The sequence below is a fragment of the Rhinolophus sinicus genome, linkage group LG15 (genome assembly GCF_036562045.2).
Source record: "Rhinolophus sinicus isolate RSC01 linkage group LG15, ASM3656204v1, whole genome shotgun sequence".
NCBI lineage: Eukaryota > Metazoa > Chordata > Mammalia > Chiroptera > Rhinolophidae > Rhinolophus > Rhinolophus sinicus.
The window spans coordinates 37,999,347-38,027,183 of NC_133764.1; the positions used below are offsets into that span (position 1 = coordinate 37,999,347).

At 45.9% G+C, this 27,837-nt stretch overlaps 1 protein-coding gene across 8 annotated transcripts in view; it reads left to right on the forward strand.

The window, feature by feature from the left end:
• TNRC6C (trinucleotide repeat containing adaptor 6C) overlaps positions 1–27,837 on the forward strand; it is a 119,507-nt gene that overhangs the window by 53,949 nt on the left and 37,721 nt on the right. For 7 of the 8 annotated variants that reach the window (XM_074319474.1, XM_074319469.1, XM_074319475.1 and 4 more), the window contains exons 4-5: positions 75–392; positions 17,175–19,772. In XM_074319474.1, the coding sequence (XP_074175575.1) occupies positions 75–392; positions 17,175–19,772 (2,916 nt within the window). Of the gene's footprint in view, positions 1–74; positions 393–5,966; positions 6,100–17,174; positions 19,773–27,837 lie in introns of those variants that run through there. The other variant, XM_019735544.2, reaches the window with a different exon arrangement.

Below are 27,837 nucleotides of genomic sequence, written 5' to 3' on the forward strand. Positions count from 1 at the left end.
GTTTCCTTTGGTTTGGGTTGGGTTTTCAGGCAGTGTTACTAAAGTTTGGGGTCTTCTCATTTTGTTCCTTGTAGTGCCAGAACCTACTAAGACCTGTTCAAGCCAGCCCCAACCTGCCGGTCCCAGTACTTCCACCAGCACTCTCTCCAGCAGCAGTAATGGCAAGCGTGCCTCTGCCAGCGGCCAGCAGCCAGCTGCATCCCGTTACCTGCCTCGCGAGGTGCCTCCACGCTTCCGCCAGCAAGAACAGAAGCAGCTATTAAAGAGAGGTCAGCCATTGCCTACGGGGGCTCTGACCAGTGTCAGCCCAAGCCAGGGTGCTGGGCCTGCAGGGCTAAGCCCTCCTCCCCTCCCTGGAGCCGGAGCGCAGCAGCCCAGTAAACTCCAACCAGGTAAGCCCACACAGAACGCGGCGTCCTTTTCTCTGAGACCGGGTGTGCTGTTGCCAGCTTTGCTGCCCAGGAATACAAGTGGGCAGATTGTGGTTCATATTCACTATATACATATGGTAGAGCTGGCTACATAGAGAGATGATGGATGAATCGACAGATAGACGATAGATACATTTCAATTGGATTTTAAAGTTTAATTCTGTTTCCCCCTACTTTCTAATATTATTTCTCATATATTTTCACATGGCATTAGCTACTTCAGCCAAGTCTGTTGCTCACCACAAACTGAAGGTCTGTCCATCAGGGCATGGAAATCTGTCCAGGCAGATGCTGTAGGACCTGCATGAGGACTTTTAAATAAAACCCTCTCTGTCAGCCCACTAGGGTGGTGCCTGAGTGTGCACACGCATCTCTGCAGGGAGCTGATAGCGTTTGGTGGACAGTGGGTGTTTGTGATGGTAACGAGACAGTCGGAGGCAAACCTGCCTGACAGCGCGTGTGCAGCCTCGCGGTGTCCGGCTCCCAGGCCACCTCCTGCCTGTGGCGTCTGCCTGCGCTGAGAGCCTCGCTTTCTCTCAGCTCCCAGGAGAGGCCACCCCTGCTCATTGCTCCCCAGCTTCCAGAACATTGACATCGCATCTCTCGTCTGTCCTCTTCCCGTTTACATCCTGACCTTAAGGATTTAGACTTTAAGACTTTTTTTAAACTAGAGTTTTAGAGAAATTTTTGGAAGAGAGCAAAATACATGTATTGAACTGCCACGTTTCGGTTATTTTCTTAAATCTCTCTGTTTTGACAGTTGGCACCCGTTTTAGCATGGACACCATATTTGCTGATGGTAGTGAAATTCAGGTCTGTAATTAGAGAAGCAAGGAGGCTTGTTGTATTAGATTGGAATTTGAAAGAAACATGTCACAAGTCATATTAATATTTGTTTTCTCTCATGTGCTGCCTTTTATAATTCCAACATGACACAAAAGTATTTATAGCAGTATTTCTCAAAACCGTGACTTTGTGGTATATTCGGAACACATATTTTTAGACAACTTTGCCATGTCTCTTCAAATAGCCTTGGCTGTCATCTGCTAGATTCCTGGTAGAGGGAGTAGAGGTCAATGATTGTCAGCAAAAAGAAAGAAAGAAAAGAAATGATCAAATATACTTACTGACCAAGAACATAGTCCCACCTACGTAGCTGCCAGCAGTTTATAATCAAATGTACAGTTACGGTCAGCACTGAAATGTGGTCCTCAGGAAAATCTTAACAGAGATAGATTTATAGTCACACCGCAATAGCTTGCTACATATATACACTGTGTTTCCCCGAAAGTAAGACCTACGTGGAAAATAAGGCCTAGCATGATTTTTCAGGATGACATCCCCTAAACATAAGCTCTAATGCATCTTTTGGAGCAAACCTTAATATAAGACCCGGTCTTATTTTCGGGGAAACATGGTATTAATTTAAGATGCTCATTTTGAAAAACTGAAGAATTAAAAAGTACGAAAGCTGGATCAGTGGAACTCAGTTTGAGTTGACTAATCCTTAAGAAGTTAATAGCAGATCATTTCCAGTGGTAAGAAAAGTAAGATTGGGAGGTATTTCAGCCCAGCACATTAATTTTTGTTTTTTCCCCAAGTGTGTCAGTATGTGGAACCTCCCTCCACACACACATGCACACACACACGCACACACGTTTCAGTGTGCTTAGCAAGGATTGAAGGAGTGGGTGGAGTTTGAAGTGCCTTTGCCATGGCTGTAAAGAATCACATAGTCCAAACCTGCTAAAACGAACGAGCATCCTCGTTCCTCACACCTGAGTGTTTGGCCATTTTTCTGCTCTGTCCATGGGGCAGGGCCTTGCAGTCCTTACTGTCAGAATGGAAGGCTCCTGTGTTCGTTCCAGTAAACCAAAAGGACTGACAGATAAAATGACAAAGTTTTAAAAGAACTGAAACATGAAATTGTATGTTTTCTTAGCTGTGTAAGTGTAGATAAATTTTATATCCTGTCACAGCATAAGACAACTGGTGGAATATGGAGACAGACCTGGCCCGACAGACTTTCTTTTCCTTTATGCACCACATGCTTCCCAAAAGGATGTCAGTAGATGTTTTGTGATTTACATTAACCTGTCAGGCTTGTTCGTGTATCGAAAAATTGCAGCCCCAAGCTTCGCTGTTTCTTAGAGAAGCCTGTGCACTAAGCTTAACACTTTCTCACTGCCTGTGTCCTGTTGTTACCCGATCAGAATGAGTAGGCAGGCAGTAGTGAGTACCACTGAACTTGCACACCTCTACGAAGGGGGCAGAAGACGCTGACCTTTCCGGACTTCAGCTCCTGAGAGCCTGTCTTCCTCATGCACTGAGCAGAATACCTCCTGAATGCCCCCTGAGTACTGTGTAGTAGGGATGGCCAGCTCACAGCCGCGGTCCGCTGGAAGGACCGGAAGTCAGTACACTACTCACAGATGCCATGTGCACACACGGAAACAGCAGCTAACCCAGACCACCGGTGCGGCTGCCAAGGAAGGCTTGGCGCTGGACGCGATGGGAGTGCGTTTGGAGCAGCTGTGCAGAGCAGGTGATAGAGCAACCTGCGTGCACAAAGGCACACACCCACATTATAGGGCCTCCTTGGGTAACAAAGGGGTTTCAGTGTAGCTAGGGGACAGAATGCAAGGGGGCAACAAGAGGAAATGGGGTACAAAGGTGGGCTGTCAGTATTACTAAGTAATAGCAATACACTGGCCCCAAAACTTACCGTACGATCAAGTCAAATTCATATTCAAAGCTGTTCAACATACTGCTTTTGGGACTTGACAGGCTAATTCTAACATCCATCTAGAACAAAGGTGCATAAAGTAGAATCGCCAAGAAAATTTTGAAAAAGAGTAATGAGTTACCAAATGGAGCTGTGATCCTCTAATAATTACAACAATGTGTTAGTGGGGCAGGAATAAGCAAATCGATTGATGAACTACAATGGCGAGCCCAGGGGATAAACACATGTATACATGGAGACCTGGGTGGGCGGGGATGTGACATTACAGATCATGGAGAAGTGACGCTCAGATCAGTACTGTGCAAGAGGGCCGTGTGCACACAAAGCTGAGCGCTACTGGAAGGCGGCCTAGGAGAACGTTTCCAGATCTTAGGGTGAGATTTTTCTCGGAAGCCAGAAACCATGAAAAGAAAGGCTGACAAATTTGAGTGTGTAAAAGCTAAAAACTTTTGTACAGACCCATAAATAAAACCAGAGAGGAAATATCAAGCATTCCTACAAATCCACGAGGAAAAAAAGTCCAATAGAAAAATGGGCAAAGAATGTGAATAGGCAGATCATAAAACTCTATGAAAAATGAGTTCTAAACATATTGAAAATAATATTATGATCAGGGAAAACACAAATGAAAATGACAACAGCAGTAATATACTAGTTTTCACTTACCAATTGCCAAAACTTTAAAATCTGCTATAATCACCACGGAACTATTGATTGAGTGCTGAGTCACATTTGCTAGAGCCAAGTTGTTTAGTCTTCACAACCAGACTCCAGAACCACCACACCTGACTGGTGAGAGCGGGAAAGGGCTGTGCGTAGGAATGCGGATAGGTACACGCTCTAAGGAGAGCAATTTGGCAGAATTTGTCAAACTTCTGGGTGCTCCTGTCTCTGACCACCCCCGTTCCATCTGTAGCAGTGCGTCCTGCAGACACGCAAGAGCACGGCTCTTTCTCGCCAGCCTGATGCTCAGCGGTCACTCTTTGCCCTGTGGCCTGAACGAGTGATTGGTGAGTTGAGACTGTCGAGAGACAAGAGGGACAAGAACCGAGTTGACTGTTGCGTCTTTGGGTCAGTTACAAGTGGAGTAACATTAACCGTCCGATGACCGGCATCGTGCTTTATCATACGACGATAAAGAAGAACCTGTGTCTGAGGACCAGTTGGACTCGCGCTATGTCTCGGGCCCCAGAGAACAGCAGTTGAAACATCCTCCCATTTCCTCTCAGGTTGCAGGTTCTGCCATGCCCTGCCTGTGTCAGCTTAGTGCCAGCTCTGTGTTAACCCTAGCTGTTGTGGAGAGGCGTCATTGGTTTTGTCACATTATTTAAGTCAACTTCACACATTTGCTAAGATAACCAAGACTTCCAATCCTGGCATGCAGAAGATGTCCTGGGTGCTTCTGAGGTTCCATACGCTGGTGGCGGAGTGATAGTAAATTTAAAGCAAGAACAGATTCGTTATAGTGAGCTCCAAAATAAGGAAATTTTCCAGCGTCAAGAAGACTGTTCCCATTAGTGTTTGATGCCATGACTCCACTCCTGTGGGTTGCATCCCTCATGGGAAACAGGCTTTCATGCAGGTGTGCCCAGAGCAGCCAGGGTGGAAAGGGCCAGCAAACGTCCTGCAAGGGCTGGAGAGGAGCTGAGGGGGCCCTGGGAAGAGCCCGGGGAGGAAGAGGGCCTGTGGGCATTTCAGTTGCAGAAAGGCTGCTCTGAGAACCCAGGAGGCCACCGACTCGCCAGCTCAGAGGATAGAGGTGAAACGAGTGGGGGAAAGGACTGAGCAGTGAGGCAGGAACGGCCCCGTGGGAGGGCCTCTTTCCTTCCTCCGTCATTGGCAGTGTCCAAAGAGACGAGTCCCCGGGCGGAAGGACCTCTGAGAAGCCAGGGTTCCTCCCACGCCTGGTTCCAGGTTCTCCCTTTAAGTAATAACCGCTTGCCCTGAAATAAAACATTGACCTGCTAATAAAAGGATACAGGGGAAACTGGATTTTTAACTTCATGTATTGAATTGGAGGGGAGCTCGTTTAGCCAACTGGCAAAAAATGTTAACTGGTAAGATAAGTGTTAGTATGTAAATGTAGTGATTCTAGTTCCAGAAAAATGTCATTTCGTTATGTTAGTTTCTATTCAGACTATGTTTTTGCAAATCTGAAGCGTAAGTGCAGCTTGAAACACTTGAGAGCTTTTTTTCTTCTTTAAAAAAAACAAAACCTTTTTCGTTGTGCTAAAGGCAGAACAATGTATTATTTTGGTGGTTGCTTTGTACATTTATAAACAGAGGCTTTGATTAATATGCGGCTGTGTTTGCTACTTAGATCTTTTTTAGATAGAGGCAGGAAAGTAATTAAGAAGTTGGATGCTTGCCAGTTTACATATGGGGCTAATTTCAAATATTGGAGCTGGTGTTGGTATGCCAAATGTTTAGGGGTGTTTCGGAAGAAGGAGGAACGGAAACAAAGGCAGTGTGAGTGGTAGTTTACTTGCATGCAGCCCATGGGCAATATACTGTTATTCTCTTGGCTGACTTTCAAAAACACAGCAGAAAACTGGCTCTGCTGCTCACTGTGACTAGGTCCTGAATAAAAATGTCTGTGACAATTGAAAGAATTGGAAGAGGAAGGAAGATCGGTTTAGTGTCAGCTGCAGTTAGATAATCAGAGCTCTCAAATCCCCTCCGTGGGCACCTCCCCCAGCTGGAGGGGATGAAGCGATGCCTCCTGGAGTGGGAAGGGCACTGCCAACTCCTGCCCGGCCGGCTGGCTGCCCGCGGGCGCCTGCAGGTTGCCTGGGCGCAGGCCTGCCCCTGGACTTTCCTGGCAGTGCGACAGGATGAGGCTGTCGCTGTACACGGCTGACATGGTGGAGCTGAGAGCCCAGACGACCCCAGATTCAGGCGTACAGGCAGCTGGCTCGCAAGGTAGTGTCTCCTGGGGGGTGGGAGGCACCTTTCTGCAGGTATTTCTGCCCCCGTCAGCCCTGGCAGAGCAGGAGAAACGAAACACGCATGGAGCAGAGAGCGCGTGCTTGTCCCAAGTCGGCGTGAGACATGCCATCCAGACAGCACGGCAGCTCTGTGCTCTGGCTCCCGGCTGCAGGGCAGGCTGATAAAATGGCGTCTTGGAGGAGCTGCCGGCTCCAGCCCTGCTGCCCAGTGGCGAGCGTGGCATCCCTGCCGCCTGCGGGGCTTCCTCCACTTCCTTAGCATTCGCCAGCCTCCCAAAGGAGGAAGCCATTCATTTTGCCCCACTTTTATTATTGTTCTAATAGGTTCCGAACCTTGAAGAAGCAATCTCCTTTTCCTGCTCATTTGGAGAAAAACCCAGGCAGTAAGCTTATTCTCTTGGACACTTTCATTATTGTTTCCAGTAAACCTTTCACTCCAAAACCTTGTACTCTGTTCTGCATTTCATAATTCCTCGTCATAGAAGTGGGCAGATGAAGTGTGTCGGAGTCTGTCCAGCGAAGGAATTCGGAATTCAAAGTACTTTCTCCCCGAGATTTTTCCACACAGTTAAATGCAGTCGAGGGGGAGGCGTTTTGGTTTCCCAAAAGCTGAAAACAGTTGTTACATTTATTCCGTCCCTTGGAAACCAAGTGACAAGGAATTTGTGTTACCAGTAAGCATTAGTAAACATGTATTTTCACTGATAGCAAGCCTTTAGGATTCTTTTTTATGATACATATTTTAGTTTATTATTTTGTCATTTCAGTTGAAAGGATTGTGGTGATACAGAACGAATTATGTACTATTTGTGTTGGGACTAATTAAGCATTCTGCACACTTCTGAGAAAATCTTGTCCACACTTCCCTATCTGATTAATTTGATACCTAATTAAAATGTTGCTTACTGTAGCTTTTGGACACTGTTTGTTAAATACTTTAACTTGAAAATTCTATCTTTATATCTTTAACATTTTAGAATTAAGAGCAAAAAAGAAAACTTTTCTCTTTAAACCATGCTATCATGTAATCCTTTTTAATCTCTTAAGACAGTTGTGTTACTTAAGACTTTTATAGTACCTATTTTTAGAATGTGTAAACCATTTAAATGGCAGAAGAAAAGACAATTTAACATTATACACAAGCTTCATCACTTTTTAAAGCCTTTTAGGGGAAATTATTTTGATATGAATGGTATAGTGGAAAGAACACTAGAATTTTATCCTGCAAATGCAGGTTTAGTTTAGTCCTTACTGCTTTTTAGTTCCAACACCTTTTCCAAGTTTGACATCTCTCAGCTTCATCTCCCATCTGTAAAAGTGTGGGTATAATTTGTGAGGTTCAGGTCATTCAGTGTGTATGGAAATACGGGGAACTTCAAATAGCCAAGTGTCAAAAGTGCTGTGAAGTATGTGATGTCTTATGGACATGAAGACTGTCTCATACGCTCCCAGACTTGCTATATATCACGAGTGTGGATTGTAGTCTTCTGAAGCTCCTGGGCTGCCCAGGAGGGTCTGGAACCCCTGCCAGAGAACCACAGTCTCGGTTCATTTCAGCACTTTCGCTCATTTCAAAATGCCGTTCCTAGAACTCAGTCACGTCACAATTTCTTTTCCCATAGTTCTGTCGTTTAGACTACTACTAAAAAATAGATTTGTGAATTGCTAAATTGGAAGGACTAATGTGTGTTCAGCTGAACCTGAGCGTCTGTAGGTACTTGAGATTGAGGACCCTGACTCGAGTCGCATAGGGCAGGCAGAGTACGGGGCCCCAAAGTGCAGAATCAGAGGTGTTTGTAAAGAGGGCTCCTGGGGCACCGGGAACGTATCAGAACTAGAGACAGCAAGGCCGAAAATCAGAAGTGTAGAACCACAGCCTGGAGTCCCTTTTACTATTTGTCCTTAGCTTTTTGTGTTTTACGTAATGTTCATTTTGATCCTAACCCCAAAAGTACTTTTCTTGGAAAAAATTTGTATTATTTTGGAGTTCTCAACGCGTAATCACAATGAACTACATCATAATATTTGACCCTTTCGTTTTTTTCTCCTTATCTACTGTTTTCATCATCAAAATAGGAAGGTATTTTTAGTGGTTTACACAGTAAGTAAAGACACATAGATAAATGTATGACAGATTCACTTTTTTGCCTCCTTTAAGCCCCTCCAATGAATTCTATTTCTAAGGATTGCCAGCCTTCTCAGCTTGAGCACAAGTCCATTTCAGAACAGACTTGAGCATTTCCGCTCATTGGTGAGAAGTGAGCCTCTGGAGATCTCCTTTCAGAGCAGTAACACCCTGCGACTCACCCAACAGGAAGGCTTATCTCAGGACCACCTCGTTCCTTCCTGCACTTGTGCTTTGTGCCAGCTCAGCTCGCATTGGCTCAGTTCTGTGTTTTCATAGATTTTACTCTCCTAAGTAGGTGTCTTGGCAGGGCTGCCATCTAAGGAAATGGGGACTAAAGGTGAAAAACCGTTCGCACCGTCCGGATTTCTGGCTGTATCGTGGGAAAGTAATCGGAGCTTACCAAACTCAGTTATCTTTGACAAAGGTGAAGTGTTCCAAACTTGCCGGATGTGGGGAAAATTAGAACTTTGGCTTATTTTTAACATAAAAAAACATAGGGAAAGGCTTTAAGGTTTGCCGTGTGGATTGACATGGGGCCTTCTATTGGTCATCCAATCTTAGCTCTCATTTCCCTCATTTGCTCGGTTTCATGTTTTTGTTGGAGCAGCAGTTGAAAGTAAATCGCAGATATCATGGCACTTGAATATCTTCTGTACACCAAGGTGTCCTCATATGTGACCACAGCACGATTATAAATTTAGGAAATTTAACATCGATCTAATACCATGATCTAATATATCTCAGTATAATGCATTTCAGTTTTACCAGTTGTCCCCATAATGTCCTTTATAGCACTCGAATTGCCTGTATTTGTGGATGCCCACCTCGCACAAATGGAAAGTGAGATGATAAACTGTAATACTACTAAGATTGTTTCAGATGTAAAATAATAGCTGAGTATGACGTATAGTCCCTGTCTTGTTTGTTTGTTTCAAAATTTTCAGAGAAATACCTAGAATCTGCTCTTGGAAAGAGAGTTTTTAATCGTAAACAGCAGTTTTTGTTTACTTTTTATGTATTTTTTGTCTCTGTGTGCCACCACTGAATTTTCAGTAAAATTAATTTTTGGAGACCACGTTTATTTTGATGTTGTCGAAGAACCAAGAAAGAAGGAAAAAGGAGTAGCAGTCATATCAGCATAGCCATCCTTCAGAAGACAACGGACACGCAACTTAGAAACAGCCAGGCTGCACAGGCGCCCCTAGAGACCTGGGTACACTTCAGTGTGACAATTTCTTTTTTATCCTAATGACTAATATTTTTCTTCAAATTTGGGATTTTAAAATTTGTGTGAATGAAAAAGATCCTTTTTCTCACGGGATTATCTCCTTAATTCCACTGTTAGCCTTTGGGCCTTGACCCTTTGTTGCTCTTATAAAGCTTTAAGAGCAGAGAGACTACCCGTGAAAGTACAGAATTCAAGTACTTATCAGCATTACTGATACAGTATTTTCCACCCAATTTTTCTTCTTGTTTTCTATCTACCTTTTTCAGGTTTGGTTACCATATTAATTTCATTACTTACCTTAGCTTCTTACTACCTCATAATAAATTACTTTTTCTTATAGAATGTTATGGGATGTAGCTCAAAATGTGAAGACCTAGATTTGTTTGTTTTTCTCCATAAGCAACGACATTGCCCTACGTTTTATCATCTCACAATATCAGAAACTAAATGTTTTAGCTCGTTTTTGTATTCGTATTTATTATTTCCAGTTTTATATTTTGATTATAAATATTTGTAGAATATACCAAAACAAAATCATCTGAATAGGAGAATGGCATATGTTGGAATTGTTTTACAATATTTATAGAAAACTCTTTGGGTTTTATGTTGGTTTTTCTCCAGCTCTAAACAATGTAGTTGTCTTTGATTCTTTTCATTTTAAACAGAATAAGTTTGGTTATAAAAATTCTTTGCTTTACGTGTGAAAAGATGTTCAACATCACTAATCATTAAGGAGATATAAGTCAAAACCACAATGATATGGCATGTCACACCCATTTGTATGGCTATTATTCAAAAAACAGAAAATATTAGGTTGGTGCAAAAGTAATTGCAGTTTTTGCAATTATTTTTAAACTTTTAAACCACAATTACTTTTGCACCAACCTAATAACGGGTGTTTGCAAGGATATGGAGAAATTGGAGCCCTTGTGTATTGCTGTAAGAATCTTTAAAATGGTGCAGCGCTGCCGAAAACAGTATGGCAGTTCCTCAGAAACTTAGACATAGAATCACCATATGATCCAGCAATTCCACTTCTGGGTATAGACCCAAAAGAATTGAAAGCAGGGACTGGAACAGATATTTATACACTTATGTTTATAGCAGCATTATTCACAATAGAAGGTGGAAACAACCCAGATTGTGATGGATGGATGAATTAATAAACAAAATGTGGTTTCAGTCTTGAAAAGGAGGGAAATTCTGACACATGCTGCAATGTGGATGAACCTCGAGGACATTATACTGAGTGAAATCAGCCAGTCACAAAAGGACAAGTCGTATGATTCCATTTATAGGAGGTACCTGGAATAGTCAAAGTCATAGAGAAAGAAAATAGAATAGTGGTTACCAGAGCCTGGGGGAAGGGAGAATGGAGAGTTACTGTTTAATGGGTATAGAGTTTCAATTTGGGATGATGGATAGTGGTGACGGTGGCACAGTAAGTCACTGAATTATGTACTGAAAAAGGGTTAAAATGGGAGGTTTATGTTTTGTATATTTTACAACAATAAAAAAAAAAATCTTTGCTTTATTATTGTAGTTGAGATGGACTATTCCACATATGTGCTTGGTATTTTTGGTATGTGATTCTCATGTGAATGTGTGGTATATCCAAGCTCTAGGGACCATAAGTTTTAGAGCTGGCAACTGGGGGATTGCATCGTCAGGTCATCGTCATCTTTTTAGAGTTGAGCAATGACTTCAGATTGTTCAGCTAATTGGTGGCTTTAGCTATAAGTCAGGTTTGGTTCTATACATTTATTCTTTTGTTTGCCCAGGAAACATTTATTGGTCGTCTAATATGTGGCAAGCGTTATGGATATAAAACTAACAAGATACCATCCACGCCCTAAAGGAACTCATCTTCAGAAATCAGACTCTTAATTCAGTGATCAGATTGTTTCTTTAATGACACTGACTCTCTCTGCTCTTGTAAAGTTACCACATTTTTCTAACAGTAAAAATTTGATCTTTTAATTATATAGTCCTACTGCCTCAGAACACTGGCTGCTTACCTTGGGTACCTTTGGGGAGTCCATTTGATATCCTATTTAAGGATTTTTAATGTGGTGGGGTTTTTTAAAATATTTTTAAAATAGAAGAAAGTACACAGAAAATAGTAAAATTACATTCACAATACAGGTTTGACATAATATTTTGCCGTGTTTCCTTCAGATCTCTATTTTAGAAATGTTGTAGATCTCGCCCCCAACCCCATTTGTCTCCCCCAAAAGGAACCTCAGTCCTCAAGCTTCATGTGAAAATGACCATCCAAAGTGGGAAATGGTGTCTCGTTGTTTTAACGTGCATTTCTTGAGTATGATGAAGTTGATTATTGTTGCATGTGTTAGTAGCTGTTTGGGTTTCCTCTTCTCTACATCGCCTGTTCCTGTCCTCTTCCCGTTTTGTTGGGTTGTTGGTCTTTCTCTTACAGATTTGTCGTTCTTTATTCTGATCCTCCTCCTTTATCTGTTCTACCTCCTTTCTGTGTGTGGCTTGTTACTTAGCTTTTTTGTCATACTCATGTTTTTAATATCATAGTCAAATCTATCAGCTTTCGTTATGTCTTCTGTAACAAGATAACAGCGTCCAAGGTCATAGAGATAGTCTCCCATGTTTCCTTACTAAGCTTAAAGAAGCTTTTTGCTTTTCATAATTAGGTCTTTAATCCACAGACTTTATTTTTATGTATGATGTGAGGCAGGATCTGCTTTTGTTTCTGCGTGTGGCCAGTTGTCCCGCAGCGCTTACTCGCTAGTGCTTCCTTTCCCCACTAGTTTGCAGTGCTTACCCGTCAAGGGCAGACAGCATTTTTCAAACCGGACATATAACTGAATATGAGTCTGTCGAATTGAGGGCTGAGCAATAGTTAAAAAACATTTCACACAAATCCGTGAAGGAGGCCGTTAACCAAGAGCAGAGACTTCCACAGTCTGACCTTTGTGGAATGGAAAAGATACTGTTACGTGTTAGGTGCTCCAGCCTGGGAAGGAAGGAATGCGTGGGTAAGCGGGACAGTTAACTCCTGCCTCCTGGGAGTGGGGTGCAGTGAATCAAGAGGTGAGTGGCCTGCCTCGTGGTAAACCTGTCCCTGGAGAGAGCAGGACAGGTGGGAGAGTGAACTGGTAGATTGCTGAGGACGGAATAGTCTGTTTTTTAAGTTGGTCTTATTTTCTGTGTTAAATGATGAGTGGCTCATTTCTTTTTTCTTTTTCTGATTTTTGTTGGTTTGTTTTTTTAGTTTCAGGTGTACAAAGCAACGTAATAGTTAGACATTTAAACCCCTCATAAAGTGATAACCCACCCCCAAGCTGCTACCCCCCTGACATCTTACATAGCTGTTACAATTCCATCAAGTAGCTCCCTATGTTGCACTCCACATCCCATGACTATATGTACCTATATATTTAGTTATAGTTGACATTCAATATTGTTCTACTTCAGCTTCAGGTGTATAGTGCATTGGTCAGGCATCTACACAGTCTATGACGTGATCCCCCTGGTAAGTCCAGTGCCCATCTGGCACCTTCCATGATCTTTACAACATTGTTGATTATATTCCCCATACTGTATTAACTACCAATTTGTATTTCTTAATGCCCTCACCTTTTTCACCCTGATCCCCACCCCATTGCCATCTAGCACCCTGATAGATCTAGTACCTATCTGGCACCATACCTAGTTATTACAGTATTATTGACTATATTCCTTATGCTATAACCTACATCCCCATGACTCTGTATAACAACCAATTCTACTTCTTAATCCCTTCCCCTTTCACCCATCCTTAACCCCCATCCCATCTTAAAGAAGTCCCTCTAAGATTCCTTGTAATACTGGTTTGGTGGTGATGAACTCCTTCAGCTTTTTGTTGTCTGGGAAGCTCCTTATCTGTCCTTCAATTCTAAATGACAGCTTTGCTGGGTAGAGCAATCTTGGTTGTATGTCATTGCTTTTCATCACTTTGAATATTTCCTGCCACTCCCTTCTTGCCTGCAAAGTTTCTGTTGAGAAATCAGCTGCCAGTCTTATAGGGGATCCCTTGTAGGTAAATAACGGCTTTTCTCTTGCTGCTTTTAGGATTCTCTCTTTGTCTTTAACCTTTGGAATTTTAATTACGATGTGTCTTGGTGTTGGCCTCTTGGGGTTCATCTTGTTTGGGACTTTGTGCTTCTTGGGCTTGTATGTCTATTTCCTTCACCAGGTTAGGGAAGTTTTCTGTCATTATTTCTTCAAATAGGTTTGCAATTCCTTGCTCTCTCTCTTCTCCTTCTGGTACCCCTATAATGTGAATGCTGGTATGCTTGATATTGTCCCGGAGGCCCCTTAAACTCTCCTCAATTTTTTGGATTTTTTTTTTTTTTTTTTTTTTTTTTGCTGTTCTAGTTGGGTGTTTTCTGCTACCTTATCTTCTGCATCGCTGGTTGGATCCTGTGCTTCGTCTAATCTACTGTTGATTCCCTGTAACATATTCTTCATTTCCATTATTGTAGCCTTTCTTTCTGACTGGTTATTTTTTATGGTTTCCATCTCCATTTTTCTGCCTCCTATCTCTGTGTTGAAGTTCTCCCTGAGATCACTGAGCATTCTTATAACCAGTGTTTGGAACTCTGTGTCTGATAGATTGCTTATCTCTGTTTCGCTTAGTTCTTTTTCTGGAGCTTTGTTCTGTTCTTTTATTTGGGACATGTTTCTTTGTCTCCCCCATTTTGGCTGCCTCCCTGTGTTTGTTTCTATGTATTAGGTAGGGCTATTATATCTTCCGGTCTTAATAGAATGGGCCTATGTAGTAGGTGTGCTGTGGGGTTCGGTGGCACAGTCTTTCTGGTCACCTGAGCCACGCGCTCCAGGTGTGTCCCTTGTGTGGGTTGTGTGTGCCCTCCTCTTGTAGTTGAGCCTTGGTTGATAATTGCACATCATTGTGAGGGACTGACCCTCGGGCTCACTGGTTGTGAGGACTGGGCTTGACTACAGGGGAAGAGTTGTTGTGCAGGGGCTGATCCTACAGAGCAGGATCTGCCTCAGCAGGACTCTGGTGCCTGCCCAATCGCCCCATGGGTATGTCGTACTTGGAGGCCGCTGGGTGATGCTCCAGCTCATTTTGAAGCTGGCCACTGGGGGAGCCAGCCCCAGGACCACCTGGGAGGGGATCTGCTGTAGATCAAGTCCAGCCACAGCCCATGCCCCACCTGGGGCCACCCAGCTGGAGCCAGAAAGAAATCCATAGCATCTGCCGCCCGTGCTCTACTTGGAAGTGCCTTGAGAGGCCAAGCCGCGAACCAAGGCCCGCTGCCACTAGTGCCGGCTTAGGGCTGCTCAGCCAGAGGTACAGGACATGCTCAAGCCAGATGCTGCTTGTCTGTGTTCCACAAAAGTCTGCAGGTTGAGCAAAGGCAGGAGGTCTGCATGAAAAAGCCACTGAAAGCAGCCTGGTTGTGCCCGAATGTTGGGTGGGGTGGGGCGGGGCAGGGTGGGTTGGGGTCTCAAATTGCCAAGGAGACTCAGGTGGGGAAGGAGGAGGGCTCAGAAAAGAAACAATGGTCTCCACCAGCTCCCTTATCCCGGAGAAAGCTGCCTCTCCAGCCCATCCCAAGCCAGATAACTCAGTTCCCCACCATTTGTTCCTGCTGCCTCTGCCCCAGCTGGAGCTCAGAGCCAGTGATTCCAGTGGTGGGTAAGTCCGTGTGGTCCCTTTAACAGGAGCGCCTGGGGGTGCAGCACACTGTCTCACTCAGTCACAGTCTCCGCTGGTTTTCACAGCCAGAAATGATGGGGACTTCTCTCCCCGGCACTGGAACCCTGGGCTGGGGTGGAGCTGGGGCCTCTCACTCCTCTGGGGGCTGGGGGGATGCCCACAGCTGAAATATCCCTTCCGATCTTTAATGGTCACACGTGGGTGTGGGACCAGCCCATTCTGTGTCTCTGCCCTTCCTACCAGTCTGGAGGTGGCTTCTTCTGCGCGTCCTTTATTGAAAGGCTTCAGTTCAGTTTGATTTTAAGCGATTCTCAATAATGGTTGTTTTGTAAATTAGTTGTAATTTTGATGTGGTTGTGAGAGAAGGTAAGCTCAGCGTTTACCTACTGCGCCATCTTGGTTGTCATCTCATTTATTTCTTTAATGTAGTTGCTATATAAGCTGGTTTTTATAGTATGTACAAAACCAACAAGGAAAATTGTCAAAAACGTAGTTGTTTTATAGTACTTTTGATACTTAAAGTTTTCTGTTGCCTATCTTTGTTCCCCTTCGCAGAGTTCATCTGGAATACCTACCTGCTTTAGAAGTACCTAGGGCATAATTCTAAACTCATTACATTCCTTTTAAATCAGGCAACAAAAATTGTTTGTTTGTTTGTTTTTAAGGTTGAAGTTAGCTTTAGTATGTTCTTCTCAGTGATAGTGATAATTCTTTACATACTTCTTCCTTTTTTTTTTTAACTCCATCAAACTTTAAAAGAGATTTCCTTTGGGAAACTCAGTTTTACTCTCCATGAGTAAGCTTTTTCTTGTTAAAATAAATTTGAAGAGAACGTAATGAGGAAAAGGTTCTAAAAGAGAAGAAAACTTTTGTTGCAATTATCCGTATATCGTACTATGTAAAGAAATTGTCAAGGATTTCCAAATTTTTGTTATATGTACAGGTAACTTTATTTTTTATATATTTTTCATTTTTGAGGATACATACTTCAAATAAAGTCTGCTGGAAAATTCATTGGAATATAAGTTTGATTGCAGTGTTAGAAATACCCAAATAATTAGGAAATCGTAGGAGATAAAGTGCAGGTATCTAATACTGAATTCTTTAAAAGGATAAGAGTGAAATGATATAAATACTTCAGGAAGATACATAAAATTATTCTGAGAATCTCCAAAGACGAGACTGTAATTTAAGGAAATAGAAAGCAATTGTAGAAGGAATCCTTAGAAATCAAAGAAGGTACCAGATGTGGGGCTGAGAATATTCTTTGTTTATTCACAGGAAACAGTGATAAACCATAATTGCTGGTAACAGCAGATGAAGTAGCATAAATGTAATTAAAGATTTCTAACCCTGACAACCCTTGATAGCATACGATAGCATTTTCTAATACCGCCTTTCTCTCCCTCCCCCCGCCCCCCACTCCTTCTTTCCCTCTCTCCCTGCCCATCTGTCCCCCACCCCCAAAATATTGGTCCTGTTATATGATTCTGCAAGGCGTTTACAATGCTTGTCTTCTCAATGAGCTGTGTAGCCTCTACACAGTACTGTAACTCTGAAGAGAACTACAGATTGTACTGAGGAATCCATGTGAACTTGTTGTTGTTGCCAGTGTGTCCCAAAGATGTGGGGTATTTATAGGTGTTGTGCAGTTGCATAAATTTCCAAAGTGCTATACATCACGGTTACGGTTACGTAGCTTTCTCTACTACAGATGCTTTCATAGCCTCTCATGTGCTGATGAGCATTGTGAATCTTCTCAAGAGGAGTGATAGTTTGGTGTGGTGGTAACAATTAATATGATTTGAGCAACATTAACTCTGTTTTACATGGGAGCTGTGAAGAAGACAAATAACTTTTCTTCAAGTCATTTTTTAGCGTTTGTCATTCAGAATTGGAACCTTGAAGTAATGAGCTTCCCCCAAAGAGTAGCTAACAGTTGATTCGTTGACAGATGGGAGGAAAATCTAATTTTGAATGTTTCATCTTTTTCAGATCTCAGTCACAGTGGATTGGCAGATCATTATGAAAGTTCCCACTGGGGACAGCCGCCCACTTACAGAAGTGAAGCCAACTGCAGCTGGGATAAAGTGATAATAGATAGGACTGATAAGGAGGCGTGGCCTTCCATCACAGGAGCAGAGCCCGAATCTGCCTCAGAATGTACTACAGACACTGACTCTGCCTCCAACTGTGGCTCAGAGAACAGTAGCATGGCTACAGGGAGTGCCCAGGGCAGCTTCACTGGACATACCAAGAAGACAAATGGCAATAATGGCACCAACGGCGCACTCGTCCAAAGCCCTTCTAATCACAGTGCCCTTGGAGCAGGGGGAGCAAACGGCAACGGAAACGCAGCCAGAGTGTGGGGCGTAGCCACAGGCTCCAGCTCCGGCCTCGCTCACTGCTCTCTCAGCGGTGGGGATGGGAAAATGGACAACATGATTGGAGATGGGAGAAGTCAGAACTGCTGGGGTGCTTCCAACTCCAATGCTGGCATTAATCTTAACCTTAATCCTAATGCCAACCCAGCTGCCTGGCCTGTACTGGGACATGAAGGAACTGTGACGACAGGCAACCCTTCCAGTATTTGCAGTCCGGTCAGTGCCATAGGTCAAAACATGGGCACCCAGAATGGGAACCCAGCAGGCACTTTAGGTGCTTGGGGAAACTTGCTGCCGCAAGAGAGCACAGAACCACAAACGTCCACTTCTCAGAATGTGTCTTTCAGCGTACAACCTCAGAACCTTAACACTGATGGACCAAATAACACTAACCCCATGAACTCTTCACCAAACCCTATCAATGCAATGCAGACAAACGGACTGCCAAACTGGGGCATGGCTGTCGGCATGGGGGCCATCATCCCGCCCCCCCTGCAAGGCCTTGCTGGTGCTAATGGATCATCAGTTTCTCAAGTCAGTGGGGGTGGTGGTGAGGGACTCAGCAGTTCTGTGTGGGGACTGTCCCCAGGTAACCCTGCCGCAGGAAATAGCAATTCGGGGTTCAATCAGGGGAATGGAGACACTGTGAGCTCAGCATTAAGTGCTAAACAAAACGGATCCAGCAGTGCTGTGCAAAAGGAAGGAAATGGGACGAACGCCTGGGATTCGGGACCTCCTGCTGGTCCTGGAATCCTCGCTTGGGGAAGGGGCAGTGGCAGCAATGGCATGGGTAATATCCATTCGGGAGCGTGGGGCCACCCCAGCCGAAGCACCTCTAACGGTGTGAATGGGGAGTGGGGCAAGCCCCCGAACCAGCATTCCAGTAGTGACATCAGTGGGAAAGGATCAACAGGGTGGGACAGTCCTAGTGTCAGCAGCCAGAACCCTGCCATGCAGCCTGGCAGTGAACACATGAACTCTTGGGCCAAAGCTGCGTCTTCTGCAACCACTGCCAGTGAAGGCAGCAGCGACGGTTCTGGCAGTTACAATGAAGGAAGCACGGGGAGGGAGGGGGCGGAAGGCCGAAGGCGAGACAAGGGGATTGCAGACCAAGGGCACATCCAGCTGCCAAGGAACGATCTCGACCCAAGAGTTCTGTCTAATACTGGATGGGGACAGACTCCAGTAAAGCAAAACACTGCCTGGGAATTTGAAGAATCCCCGAGGTCGGAGAGGAAAAATGACAATGGGACAGAGGCCTGGGGTTGTGCAGCTACTCAGCCTTCAAACTCAGGGGGGAAGAACGATGGGTCCATCATGAACAGTACAAATACCTCTTCAGTATCTGGGTGGGTCAGCTCCCCGCCTGCTGCTGCGCCAGCAAACACAGGTTGGGGAGACAGCAGCAACAAAGCGCCAAACGGCCCAGGGGTTTGGGGGGACTCGATAAGCTCTACTGCTGTTACTAATGCTGCTGCTGCCAAGAGTGGCCACGCTTGGAGTGGGACCGTAAGTCAGGAGGACAAGTCACCCACCTGGGGTGAGCCTCAGAAGCCCAAATCTCAAAACTGGGGAGATGGACAGAAATCAAATCCCGCCTGGAGTGCCGGAGGGGGGGATTGGGCAGACTCGTCTTCTGTCCTTGGACACTTGGGGGATGGGAAAAAAAATGCCTCTGGATGGGATGCTGACAGCAATCGATCAGGGTCTGGTTGGAATGATGCTACAAGGTCTGGGACCAGTGGCTGGGGCGGCGGCACAAATGCAAAGGTGAATCCAGGGACAAACTGGGGAGAGTCTTTAAAACCTGGCCCCCAACAGAACTGGGCGAGCAAACCCCAGGACAACAGCGTGAGTAACTGGGGAGGAGCCGCTTCCGTTAAACAGACAGGAGCAGGGTGGATCGGGGGGCCGGTCCCCATCAAACAGAAGGACAGCAGCGAGGCCACGGGCTGGGAAGAACCTTCTCCGCCATCCATTCGCCGCAAAATGGAAATTGATGATGGTACCTCAGCTTGGGGTGACCCAAGCAACTACAACAACAAAACTGTAAACATGTGGGACAGGAACAACCCGGGCATCCAGGGCAGCACGGCGGTCACCACCGCTGCCGCCACCACCACGAGTAACAACACGAGCGTGGTCGAGACGCCGCCACCACCGCTCCAGGCCAGCGCCCAGCTGAACCGGTCGCCGCTGCTCGGTCCAGGTACAGGATGTGCTTTCTATTATTTAAAAGTAAAAAAGCATTTATTCTCATCAGACTCGTGTTTTTATAGCAGATGGCATTAAGTGCCCTTCACCTTGTAGAATTAAAGCAGGATTCCCTGAAAGCGCTCTATTCAAGAAAAAAATATCTTAAGCACTTTCAATGGAAAGGAGAAGGTAGAAGAAATAAACACATCCTCTTCAGGAAAGACAGGGGACCATTATGTGAGTCTGTGTTCACTTAGAGTCTTCATTTCTTTATGAGATAAACCAGTGGTGCTCAGCCCCGGCTCTCGTGGGAATTACCTGGGAGCGTGGGGCAGGGGGTACGTACTGACCTCAGAGGTTTCTCCTATCACCCGTCTGGAGGGACGCCCGTCCGCTGGTGGGTCTTAAAGCTCCACGGGTGTTTCTGATGTGTGGTTAACACTGAAATAAAACCGTTCTTGTAAAACGTAAATGGCGTTATACAAGTCATGTTTTTATTTCAGTTGAAAGAAAAATCTTAAAATTAGACTAAAACTTGTGTTTTGAGTTCCTGCTTTGTGCAAGGTGCTCTTCTAGACGCATGGAGAAAAGGTGGGAAAGAAGATGCTAAGATGATCCAGAGAAGAGCCTGCCCTTGGGGAGCAGGAACTATGACAGAGGAAATAACCATGCAGCAGGGACCTGTGTGCACAGATAAAACTCAGCTGGGCTTTATCCCTGTGGACTTAACAGGCCCCATACTTCTCGCTGGAATGTTGGTCCGTGCAGAAAGGATCGTTCCGCTCCAGCCGTGGGACCTGCCTCAGGGAGTGAGCCCTGGGCTCACCAATCACAGAGCTCCCGGTGTAGGAGGGACCAGAAGGAGAGTGCAGGCCAACTCGGGGCGTTATATTCAGGGCCTTCCCTCTCCCACACACTCACCAAGCAACCGGAAGGCCCACATACAGGGCGGGGAGGCCCCCACCGCACTTCTTTCCCAGTCACTGTGGCTACCGTGTCCTTAGACGGAGGCTCAGTCAGCCTCTCTCCAGGTGCTAGAATTGCTCGGATAGTTTGGGGACAGTGCAAAGCAAGGCTGCATTTCTCCTCTCATACTGCAGAACTTCAGACGGCTGCGTCTAGTTCTCCTGTCCCCTGTGCCTCCTCCAGGAGCCGTTCCTGGCTCCTACAGCTGGGCTCATAGTCACGGCGTTAAATCCTTTTTGTCCTCTGGAAAAGCGAAGGCTCGTGAGGGTCCTTGTGCCCAGGACTTAAGTCAGGACTATAAGTTTGGTTCCATCCGTGCAGAGTTACTCGCGAGTAAAACCGCCCTCACCCCTGAAATCCTGCTCGTAATGAACGCATTCCAAGTTGCGTTTGGCCTTTTTGAGCCACATCACACCCCTTTTCTTACATTGAGCTGAAACCCTGAAGTCGCTCTTTTTATTAAGGCCGCTCTGAAGCCCCTTCTTGCTCAGGACGCTCCTGGGTAGTTGGTTGCTGGGTCCCAAGTGTAGAACTTTGTTTCTGGGAAACTTTTGGGTTCCAGTCCCCCAGCCCGTTGAGATGTTTTTGAACCCGGATTCTGTGATCGGCATGTTAGTTATTCCTGCCAGTTTTACACCATCCCTAAATGTTATAAACAGTGCCCTAAAGACCAGGCCAGGAGTCCTTTCTCTGTGGTCACTCACTCGGTCATCTGATCTATGGGACTAACTGTGGGTCCGGAACCCAACGAGGGAGTCTGGAGAGTGTGCTTCTGTTTGCTCACTTCGGGCTGCTGTGATACAGGAAGTTCCATGGAAGGCAGAAAAATGGATGCCGAGTGCCTGTTGACTATAATTTGCAGGTTTGGGTTAAAAAAAATTGTTCTGCCCATCAGACATCTTTGGAACAGATCCAGGCAGAGAACCCGTGCTGCCCCCCAGCGCCCCCCAGAACGCCATCGGAAGCCCAGCTGAGGCCGCGCTCTGCCGTGCTCTGCTCTGGCCTGGCTCCCGCCTCCGAGCCTGCTCAGTCCCATGGTTTATGGTCGTCCAGCAAGCCCCATAGTTTGTAAGGTGTCTCCTAGCCTCATGCCCATCTACAGTGATGCTTCTAGAACCTTTGTCCTTTTATTTCGTGTACACTCATTCCAAATGCCTTGTGGAACCCCTGTTGGGTACTGGGCGTAGCACACAGACACTCAGGATGTAACAGGGTAGGAGATAGGACCTCTGGCCTCTTGGAACCGCTGCTCGGTCAGAAAGACAGTTCTGGTGCCAAACAGTCGTGACGGGAAAGAACGGTGTACAGGATGCATGTCACCAAGGATTTGATCATGGGGGGTTGGGGGTGAGCCGACATTGAGGAAAAGTACGAAGCGTTTCACACAGAGGGACTAGCACGTAAGGCCTAAAGACGAGAACAGCTGGCGTTTTGGGGGAACAGAAAGGAGTCCAGAGTGGTTGGCGCTTGGGGTGCGTGGGGAGGGTGACGTGAAGACAGAAAGGGCTGGAGGGTGGGCAGGGCCTGTTAGGCTGTGAGGGCTGGGCTGCATCCTGAGGTCTGGGAAGCCGGTCGGAAGACCTCAGCAGGACTGAAGGACGAGGCTTACTTGTAGACTCATTGCAGCTATGCAAGGAAGGACAGGTCCCTGGGAAGCAAAGCTGGAGAGGAGGGTCTGGGCTGGGCCGACGTCTCGGTGGTGATGGTGGGGGCCCGGATTAGAATAGCGCTGGGGGGTTGAGGACGGAGACAGCAGCGAGACATGGAAACTGTTCGGATGTGCGAGCAAAGAGGCTTCAGAGCTTGAGCAGGAGGGCAGATACCTGTGTCATTTACTGACTGCCGGGAGCACAGCAGCAGGCACATGTCCTTGGAGAGGACAGCAGAGGTAGAGCTGAAGGTACAGCTATGGGCGAGTGGCAGTGAGCAGAAGGCAGGGTCAAGAGCAGAGATTTTGTTCAAGATGGTAGAGTTTTGAGCATGTTTAAGAGCTGCTAGAAAGGAGCAAGTAGAAAGGGAGAATGGGTGCATTGGGAGGAGATGCCTACATCCGCCTTGAGGAGGCAGGGCTGCCTGCGGCCAGAGAAGGGCACCTCAGGTGTGCCTTTTTTCTCTGGGTGTGGAGGACACCAGCCTAGAGGGGAGAGAGAGAGTGTCGGAGCAGAGTTGGAGAATGGAACTGAGGGCTGCCCTGGAGCCATCACAGTTTCACAGTGGATACACTGTCATTGCTCTGCATGTGTTTATGGGGACCCACTGTGTGCCAGGCAGCACTATGGGGCTGGGGGGCGGGGGGAGGTCAGGAGTGCCGCGGGCGAGTGGAGGGCTTGCCATCCGCGGCATGCGGCCAGCTGGTCGGTTCTCCCTGTAAGCACTCCGCAGTTGGGATGACAGAAGAGCTGTGCTTTCTGCGTTCAATTCCGATACCACTGCCCCCCAGGCCCCACTGGTCCACCTGCTGGGCGGGACCCCTCCAGTCTCCTCAGCAATTCACTTTTACCTCTGAGCCACTATCCAGAATCCTTGTTGGGGCTCAAGACTTTTTTAGTCTCTGTATACACTTCACTGTCACTAAACAAATGGCCAAAAACCTGGTGGTCCATGGGCTGCTCCTGGTCCCACAAATGCGCCTTTCAGGGCCACAGTTTTCATGTGAATCCATATTTTTAAATGAAAATGTGTGTAAGTTCCCGATTTCTGGCTTCTTTTGGAAACCTGGAAGGTCTAACACGTTGGACTCCCGTGGCAGCAGTGACCTGCACTGGTTGCCTTTAGGTAGGGCCGGTGCTTCCTCGTTTGCCACACTCCTCACCACCCCTGCTTGGACCCCAGCTCGGACCGTGGCTTTGAGCAGTCGCCCTTAACCACCCAGCTTGTGGTCTTACATGAGCCTGTTACAGTAACTGGCCGGCTCCCTGGAGTGTTGGAATTTGTGATTCCTGGGTTTGCTGATATGTGGCTAACACTTCTAGGCAGTTAAGTCTTATAAAATACTTGACGGAATGAGGAGAAAGCGAGAAGGAAGAAAGGTCATTGATGCCAACAGTGACGGGACATAAAGTTTAAGACGTGGTGGAGTCTAGTGGGGAGGCCACTGATAGAAAACTCAGGGGCTTGAGTAGCGGTGCAGGAAAGGTTTACAGACAGTACTCGGGGAAGGGTTACAAGGAGCCATTATGTTCTGCCCAGCCAAGACTTTCTTCTGGAAATCCTCCTTCCCATAGCTCTTCTTCATGGCTCACAGTTTGAGTCCCCGCCTTCTGCTCACCATCTTCCGGAAAAGCTCCAGCTGCAGTGTGTCCTTGTGCCTGGCCCTGGGGTCCTGGCGCTTGGTGACTCTGTGGCTTATTCTCACGCATCCTCTCACGTCATCCTTATTTCACAGATGTAAAGTAGTCCACTGAGGCACACGTGTGGTGAGGAGGTGGGGCAGTCTCAGGTGTGTAATACGTACCTTGCCTGCTGCCGTTTCTAGACTAGACTAGGACGTCTGGAACACCCCACAGAGATTGAAACCACGCTGCACTGGGATTGTTTTCCTCTTCAGTAGTTACCCTTCAAATCTACTCCTAACGGTTTTCAGTAGCCAGAGAAGGTGTGCCTTCCCCTGCACAAAGTCTTTCCTGTTTAGTTAGAAGGACAAAATCATGCTCTTTTATGTGAAAAATATCTATAGATAATTGTTTTTTAAAATTGCACATGTTATCACCAAATGTAAAAGAAGGAAACTGCTCCTTCTTACCGTGGTAACTGTTACTGTATTCTTTTTCTCCCCTCCAGCACTTGGGTTTTTGGGCATGCGTGATCTTTGTTGTTGTAGCAATAGTGTAGAAGCAGTTGTGAATTTTGTTTTACCACTTAACAGAGAGAAACAAAAAATTAGACACATGTTTTCCATGTAGAAAGTCCATATACAGAAACTATGTCAAGTTTAGTGTCTTGCACAGCATAAAATGGGGTTACTTAGTAATGTTTCCATTTATAGTATTAGTCTCTTTTTCTACCATGACACAAAGTCGCTGCATTGAGCTATTATTCCTGCCCTGCGTTACCTGTGATGACTTAAGTCTCAGTCCTGGACCAAGCGTTCTTTTGCAAGGAGAGCCGAGTTCATCCCTTGGGAGTTGCAGGTGCTCTGAACCCATCGCTTGTCCAGCCTGTTAGACCAAGCTGTTCTCTGAGCTGGGAGGAGGAACAGTCATGCTTTCACAGCAGTGGCCTTCATAGCAGTGACAATGAGCTGGTTCCTTTTGGTCCTTTCCACTCATTAGCATGAATGTCAGCCCCTGGCCCGCCTTGTAGGGGATCGTGACCCACAGGCAGCCCGGGTCAATGATGGCAGCCGCAGTGACAGCGTCTGCAGGCTGTGGGTTAGCTAGTGGCTTGAACACTTGCCCAGACGGGTTTCTATAAATCGACTGGGATTCCCCATTCCAAACAAAGCCCTACACATGATGACTGATGAAGTTTCTGCTTTTTATAAAGGTGGTCTTTTCTAGGTATTCTGCCATTTTGCTGTTGACCTATGCTGTGATTTTACAAAATTTTCATTTATCTCAGAGTTTGGGTTTTAAACTGTTTTTAAAATTGGTGAGCATTACCACTTAAGGGTATTGATCTGTCTTACAAAGTATGTTTCTCAATTACATGTTTTTTATGTGTCCAGTTTTATAGACGTAGATACTACTGGACAATCCTTTTTGTCCCATTCTTGTTAAATTGATACTAATTGGTTTCCTGATGAGCCTGAGGAATACTGATATTAATTTAGGTGATGCGGTGTAGGTTCATGAACTGATCATTTGGATCTTGTGCAAATCCATTCTGGAGCTAGAACACAGTAATAACACAGAGAAATGTCCCTGCGCCTGCCTTTGGATCGGAGAGGGTAAGCTGCCCGAGAAGGACTCGGGGGGCCATGCTTAGGCTGCTGGCGCGGGGAGTTGCTGGCCCGGGTCCCTCCCTCCTCGTCGGCACTGCCCGGGGGACTTCGAGTGCAGTGAGCCAGCGGGCGGGCCCTGCTCCCTGGAGCCCCCCTGCAGCCAGGGGCTACCAGGTCTCTGGAGACCAGTCTGTCATTTGACGACTAGTGGAGGTGTGGCCAAAAGTGAGGAAATGCAAGCCTAGCACTCACGTTTCTGAGGGGTGAGGGCAGCTCCTAAAAATACCGAGCAGCCTGATCTGGTGCACTTAGAAATAAATATTCTGGGACACTTGGAAATCAATCTGCAGACACAGGAGAACATTGACTATGAATTAATAAAACTTGGTGAATAATAGTCCTCACAGTAAGATCGAAGGAGACTCTCCAGATACGGATTCTTTTCATCCTTGAACTCTGTCAGGTTCACCAAAATATTTAGATAATTCGAAAGGGGTTTTGGGGCTGGAATGGTAGAGAGATGACGGCACAATTAATTTGGAATCAGATGTGAAGACCAGATCTGAGCGAAACCAGTGAGGGACACAGTGGAGGGGGCCTGAAATCTCGTGTGGGGCTACGTCTTCCAAGAGTGGTTGGAACCGCGGTGTTAGCACCATACAGCAGTCAGAAGGCGGAAGTGTACTGCTAAGATCGATGTTATTCCAGAGTATTTTCTTACCCATCTCACTGCCTGTTCCCCTCTGTTCCTCAGGAATGGCTCCTTAGCCATCCCGGGCGTTCTGCCTGTGCCGCTGGTAATCAAGGTAGTTGTCTCGTACCCTGAAGAAGGCTTCAGCCAAGGGGAAACTTTACGTTTCGTTAGAATACTTAATCTGGTGATATTTTATTTGCCTTATCACTTAGTTTTCTGGCACAAATATTATATCCAGTCGCAGAGATCATGTGAATTAATCATGGGAGAGGCAGCGCCCATTCACTAAGCTAAAACTTGGAAGAAATTGGATGTAGGCATTCTCTCCCTAGGTAGGTAAAACGTGCATCTTGTTCCCCTGCGTCTCCCCAAGAACAGGAGCTGGAGAACAGCCCTTCCTGCAGGACTCCCTGTCCTGGACACTCACCTGCTCCTGTCGCCCTTTGCTGTAAAATTGATACCAAAACAAGAGTCACCTGCGAGTGGAATGAATCAGCACGATGCTGTGAGAGCTCACCTGTTTTCATGCCGTAACTTCAGAAATAGATCTGACTGACCTCTCCAGCCAGAGTAATTCTATTTTAAGCACCATGCAATAGTTACTAAAAGAGGAATGATCTGTGATCTTTGCTTTTTGGGGATATGGGGTTTCTGTTTGGTTTGGTTTGGGTGTTTTCATGTCTCTGTGTTTTGGGGGACTTGGAAGGTGGGATTCACACTCAGTACAAAATGATGAATGAATAAGATAGTTAAAGATACAAACGTATGGTTTTGGCCGCCCTCATATCAATAAGACAGACTTAGCACTTTCAAAATCTGTATTCATGCGCTAAAATAAAAAATAAGTATGATTTTTTTCCTGTTTCTAATACCTCCCCTCTGTGATGATCCAGGACGGCAAGCAAAAGAAGCTCCTGTAAGAGGCTGCTGTGCCGCTCAAGGCCATTGCCAGCTTTGGGGAGACACCCTCGTCTGCAGCCATCAAATAGTCCCCTGGCTGGGACAGAAGTGTTAAATAAAGGGCACGAAATGAGGCATTCTAAAAAGTAGTATGCTTTGCCTTCTGACTGGGCAAAGGCTTCTGTATAAAGCTGTACTTTATACCTATCTTGATTTCAAATAAGAAAAATTAACTGTTCTATAGCTGCCGCTTCTGCTCTCTCGTTAAGCCAGTAGCCGACCAAGTATCGTTATAAATTTACATCACACTTACAGGCTTCCGCGTGAGCTGAATCCCATCTCATTAATATTTAAGTCAGGCCCTAAAATGCCAGGCACATAGCGGGCCCTCAGACGCTTAGTCAATTGAATTTTTAGTCCTTTGTCATGATCTTTCCTTCACTTAATTGTAACTGGCCGCTTTTTAATGGAATATTCTTCCCAAAAAGCACTGCCCGCCATACTTATAAAACTGTGAAAGAATCATTCATGGAACAAGCTGGAATTGATTTCTGATTTCACAGAAGAAAGAATGCCATCTACTGACTTAACTGGCTGTCGTACTTAAGACAAGTCACAAAGACTCTCCCGCGTTTC